Source organism: Nuphar pumila, chromosome 1 (genome assembly GCF_984573655.1).
Source record: "Nuphar pumila chromosome 1, dmNupPumi1.hap1.1, whole genome shotgun sequence".
Taxonomy (NCBI): Eukaryota; Viridiplantae; Streptophyta; class Magnoliopsida; order Nymphaeales; family Nymphaeaceae; genus Nuphar; species Nuphar pumila.
The window spans coordinates 72,062,060-72,067,354 of NC_143249.1; the positions used below are offsets into that span (position 1 = coordinate 72,062,060).

General features: G+C 39.9%; 1 protein-coding gene across 2 annotated transcripts; it reads right to left on the reverse strand.

Moving 5' to 3' along the window:
* Positions 1 to 887: 887 nt before the first annotated feature.
* Positions 888 to 3,532, reverse strand: LOC149849019 (protein phosphatase 1 regulatory inhibitor subunit PPP1R8 homolog). 2 transcript variants are annotated; one of them, XM_090013188.1, is made up of 3 exons: positions 2,269 to 3,532; positions 1,275 to 1,864; positions 888 to 1,175 (listed from the first exon to the last, which is right to left on the reverse strand). In XM_090013188.1, exons 1-3 carry the CDS (start codon positions 2,721 to 2,723, stop codon positions 1,081 to 1,083), a joined length of 1,140 nt encoding a protein of 379 aa, XP_089869314.1. In that variant the 5' UTR covers positions 2,724 to 3,532; the 3' UTR covers positions 888 to 1,080. The 2 variants fall into 2 exon arrangements, with proteins under 2 accessions (XP_089869314.1, XP_089869309.1); XM_090013183.1 differs by having other exon boundaries at positions 888 to 1,864.
* Between the last annotated feature and the right edge of the window lie 1,763 nt (positions 3,533 to 5,295).

Consider the following 5,295-nt stretch of genomic DNA (forward strand, 5'->3'; position numbering starts at 1 on the left):
CGTGATATTTTTCACTTCAGTTTTTCACTCAAATTCCTTTGAGAGAGAGTGAATTCATGAGTAGAGTATTTCAACAACCTCAAAAGCCAATTGTATCTCATTTGCATTCAAAAGAAGGGTTTATAGGTTGTATTGTAAGTTGTTACTTATTTTCTGTAAAAGAAAGGACTTCTTGGTTTAAATGAGTTGTTTGCTTTCAGTAGGTGTGTTACTGAAAGTGGGACCCGATTTGGTCTGTATGATCTTGTAGTTACACAAGGTTGATAGTGGAAATCGCAAGCAAGTTTTGCTTGGAGACTGGATGTAGGTCGGGAAAGACCGAACTAGGATAAATTATGTGTTCTTTGTGTGTTTGATTTTCAAATTGCAAAATACGTTAATATTCCGCAAACAATTTTTTAAAAGCACTATTCACCCCCCCTCCAGTGCTCGTTGCCTCGATCCTACTGCACTTTCAATAAGGACTATGATACCCACTAGATGTGAACTCTCAGCAATCAATATGCACCAGCAAAACCAACACCACTGTAGTATCTTGATTTTATAGTCACTCATTTTTTGGATATCATAATATTGATCCAAAGTTTTTGTGTAGTTAAGTGGCTGACAACATTATCAAAGGTATTGCTCAATGTTTTAAAAGTACATATGGAAATGTGATTATGGTGATCTAATTTTGCATACACTGAACAGATGTGGTTCATGTTATTTTATTTAAAGAATCATATTACAGTATAAAATATTTAAACAGTGAATTTTGCATTGTTGGCTCTGATGACTTCAATTCAAATAAGGGCCAGCAAAGAAAATAAAACCAAAGAGAGGAAGCATTAAGGTTTATAGAAACAGAATTTGGAACTTTTGGTTTATGGTAATGCAAATCAAAATTGCCATGAAAGACTCATCAATTGTAAACTGCATTACAAGATCACATTACCAAACAAGGAAAAGTGCAAAAATTACATAAATTTCTTGGGAACATAGAATAGTCTACCTGCTCGGGGTAAATGTTTGCAACCAAGCCACTCCATGCATTGTTGCAGATGCAAGAAAGGTTTTGCATCAGAACTTAACTACCAGCTAATCACCAAATAAGTCATCTTCTTCATCATATAATGCATTAGAGCTGCTTTTGTCATTCGATGCACTAAGGGATGTCCCATCACTTCCAACGTCTACATTGGCTTTCTGATTAGTATTTCCACCAGATGAATATGCCCATGAAAAACCCACTTTCCCAGGAAATGAATCTCCATAAAGATCATCGTACATACCAGTTTTTGGAGCTGCCTTGACCTTGTTTAAAACCTGTTGTAATTTATCCGTAACCCCTTTTCCATATGAATTCTCTAATTTTGGAGAAGTCTGTCCCTGCCCTTTAGGTATCACGGTTATCTGTACAAGTGATTCATACTTGCCAACAAGACTTCCTTCTTTCACACCAATAGGACCAGGTTCAGTTTCCACATCAGCACCATCTGAGAAGCCAACCACCTCCACCAACTCTCCCCCCACCTGATCCTTAAAGGCCACTCTTAATAGTTTCCGTCTCTTTTCAGGTCTTTCCGATTGTTGGTTATCATTTGAAGAGTTGATTTTGTTCATACCATAGCGATTCAGGAGAGTGTTATATGCCAATACCGCCTCTTCATCCGAAGGGTCCGGTGAAGAGGGCAGAGCAATGTCCTTGGGCAGTGAAGCAGTAGGAAAGAGAGCAGCAGTGTTTTTCCTTAATATGTATGTTCTGGTAGAAGCAGCAAAACGAAGTGACTGGCCCACTTCAAGCTCCACTGGATTATCCTTTGTCAACCGCTCATTTGCAACAAATGTACCATGAACTGAACCCAAATCAATCACAAATATGCTGCATTTAACATGGGAGAAACTGAAACTAGTTAAACGCTCAAAAGGTAGACCCCTTGGATATTAAATTTGGATGTTTCATGCACTCAAAAATACTTTAACTCTGCAAATGAGCCAAGGACTCTGACAGTAGGCATTAGACTCAGTCCAAAGCAAAGTTGACCATGGTGACTCAGGACAATTGAATCAGCTAAGGATTTTAGTCAATTTTATAGATTGAAGAAGTAGAGTTAACCTACCACTCTTTCAAGTATAGCTTCAGCACTTGTTGTCCAACTTACAAGAAGCTAAAGCAATAAGAAGCATAACAGAAAGCCTCAACCATTCACAACCGGAAAGAACTGGAGACCAAATATTTCATTTTGGAAAAGAAAACAAGGTGTGCTTAGATTTTAGAGTTCAAACCTTCCATTCTTGTGTGGAACCACAGCAGCATGTTGGCGTGAGACAGAAGGATGGTCAAGCACGAAATCGCATGTATGATACTGCCTACCAAAAATGTGCCTTCTCCTATCCAGACCAATTCGATCCAGGACTTCGCCATCCTTCAAAACTTCAAGAAAGTAAACACCTGGTCTGGGCTCAATCGCCCAATCTGGAGGTTGCCAATTGGACTGCCCACCACCAACAGAAGTTACCTGGGCTGCCTGTGCGCCAGATATCACTGCCTCCGGTTGCGCAACTTTAGCAGGAACGTTTAGATGTTGTGGCTTAGTTTGAGCTGGAGAAATCTGAGGCGGATACGCTTGCTGAAGTTGAGGGGCGCCCGCAACAGGCTTCGATGAAGAATTAAGGGTTACAGAGAATGGTTCCAGAGTCTGGCCCTTCTTAAACCTATCTAAACCAGTTCTACCATACATTTTCCTTACGAATTCGTTCTCAAGAATTCAATCGTGGGGTTTAACCAGAAGAACCGAACAAGACACAGATTCTATAATGCCAAAAACAGAGCAAAGACCAGCAACAGAGATTGCAACATTCCAATCTTCCTAACTAGGGAGGAAAACCCCTAAATCTTAAATCCCAAAATAATCAACCCCTACTGGCAGGGGATACCATAAAACAAAAGCAGCATCAAAACATTTCAACGGTGAGAGATACCAAGATGCATCAATCGAGCAAGACCAATATCCCCAAACTGGGTCTCAATCAGAACCACCAACCGACATAAGAAAGCAAAAAAATCCGGTCCAGCCCAACAATCAAACAAAGCCAAGAAATGAAAACCCTAGAAAACCCAGTTCTACCCAATGTTGGAAACCCATTTCAAGCGTCCCCCAACAATCCAAAACCCCAGGATTCTCTCCAAAATACAGACAAAACAAGCATTGGAAAGGCATCAACAAGAGTTCAATCAAAAGGCAACGAGTGGTCCTCTGATTATTTGGGAATGATGGTGGTGATCGAAACGGAAGAACAACGTAGAGATGACAAAATAAAGTACTAAGAAACCATCAAAGATTGAAAACTACATCCGAAGTAGAGTTGGGAGCAGAGTAAATCGATATGAACGAGAAGGTCTTCACGGCAAAAGCAGGCTTCCATCAGTCGTCATAACACTTCTGCTGCTGCGTACGTAAGGGAGGGTGTTGTGTCTTCTCCCCGAAACACAAATTCGCGTGTTCTTGTGCGTGCGTAAGAAGGAACATCTTGGGGCTTGCGATAATTCATATGCCAATGTGGCGATAATTCATATGCCAATGTTGCTGAGAATGATTTTATAATAAAATAACATATAAAAAAAATGTAGATACGCTTTTGACTAAAATGTCTTTCCTTAACATAAACATGTGTGAACGAAAATGTCCTCTTCTTTCCCCAATATACATTTGCACGTTCCACCTTTCTTGTTGCACAAAGGCTAGAAAAAGGAAAAGAGAGAAACAAAGAAACTCACTTTTTAAATAGAAAACTTTTCCTGGTTCATTTTAAAAAACTTTTTCTGGTTCATTCCTACCTCGTAGAGATAACTATAAATCGAATGACTGGTTAGATCATTGGTGGGTGTAAAGGAGGATTTGTCGGTCATCTCTTTTTAAAGTCTTCTCTTCTTCTTCGTTTTCATTAGGCAGTATAGAAAAAAGCAATGAAGCACAAACATTCCAACAAGTGTCATTAAAGTATTGTGAGTACATTTCCATGTCATCATGTTATTGTTGAAAAACGTATGTCGTCGTGATTGTCATTAAGGCGTTGTTTTGTTATTCTAGGTAGATTATATCGTTTCAACGGTTGGAAACTTGAAGACATTTGTAAAACACTAGGACCTGTTAACAAGAATGCTTGGTTACAGATGCGAGCAAGGGTCTCTACCACACCCGGTATCATCCATTCACTCAGTATATGCAATGTAACACAAATTATGGTTGTAGTAACATTATATCGATTTGTGAGATATTGTTTCGTTTGTAATATATTATGTTGAATTGTCGTATATCATTCTGTCATTCCTTGGCTTGTGGAGGTCATTTCTCTAGTTGAAAGACCACCGCAAAGGTCCTCCAGTCAGGATTTTGGTGGCCGACATTGCATAGAGATGCCCATGATTTTTATAGGAGGTGCTTGCGCTGTTAGCAGACAGGACGCATCGTCAAGCGTGACATGATGCCCCTTCTTCCTATTTTGATTATTGAGATTTTTTATGTGTGGGGCATTGATTTTATAGGTCATTTCCCGCCATCGTTTGGATTTGTATACATTTTAGTGGCAGTTGATTATGTTTCAAAATGGGTCGAGGTTGTAGCCACCCGAACCAATGATCATAAGGAGGTGCTTCGATTTATCAAGCACAACATTTTTAGTCGGTTCAGAGTCCCTAAAAAAATCATTAGTGATGGTGGTACGTACTTTCGTAATGTGTAAGTAGCTTCCTTAAGAAATATTTTGTGCATCATCGGATTGCTATACCTTACCACCCGTAGACCAGTGGCCAAGTTGAGGTCTCTAACAGGGAGATCAAGTGGATTCTTGAAATGACAGTCCGACCAGACCGCAAGGACTGGTCTCAATGCCTTGATGATGCCCTATGGGCTTATAGGACTACTTTCAAGACCTCGATTGATATGTTGTTGTATCGATTGGTTTTTGGGAAACCATGTCATCTCCCTGTTGAGTTAGAGCATAGAGCGTATTGGACTATAAAAAAGTTTAATTTTAATATGACCCAAGCTGGAGCAGAGAGAAGATTACAGTTGAGTGAGCTAAAGGAATTGCGTAATGAGGCTTATGAGAGTGCCAAGATTTACAAGGCTCGAACCAAGCATTTTCATGATCAGCACATTGTGAGGAAGCAGTTCGAGCCTAGTCAAAAGGTTTGGCTTTATCATTCGCGTCTCCATCTTTTTCCAGGGAAGTTGAAGTCTAGATGGGATGGACCGTTCATAGTCCATAGAGTTTTTCCACATGGAGCGATAGATCTTTTGGACCCTCGAA

What these genes read in the sequence shown, in the direction of transcription:
- LOC149849019 (XM_090013183.1), bottom strand. Translation starts at nt 2,723, where the DNA reads ATGTATGGTAGAACTGGTTTAGATAGGTTTAAGAAGGGCCAGACTCTG. An exon ending in GTTCCACACAAGAATGGAAG is followed by an intron (nt 1,865 to 2,268) that starts GTTTGAACTCTA and finishes TGTTAAATGCAG; the next exon opens with CATATTTGTGATTGATTTGG.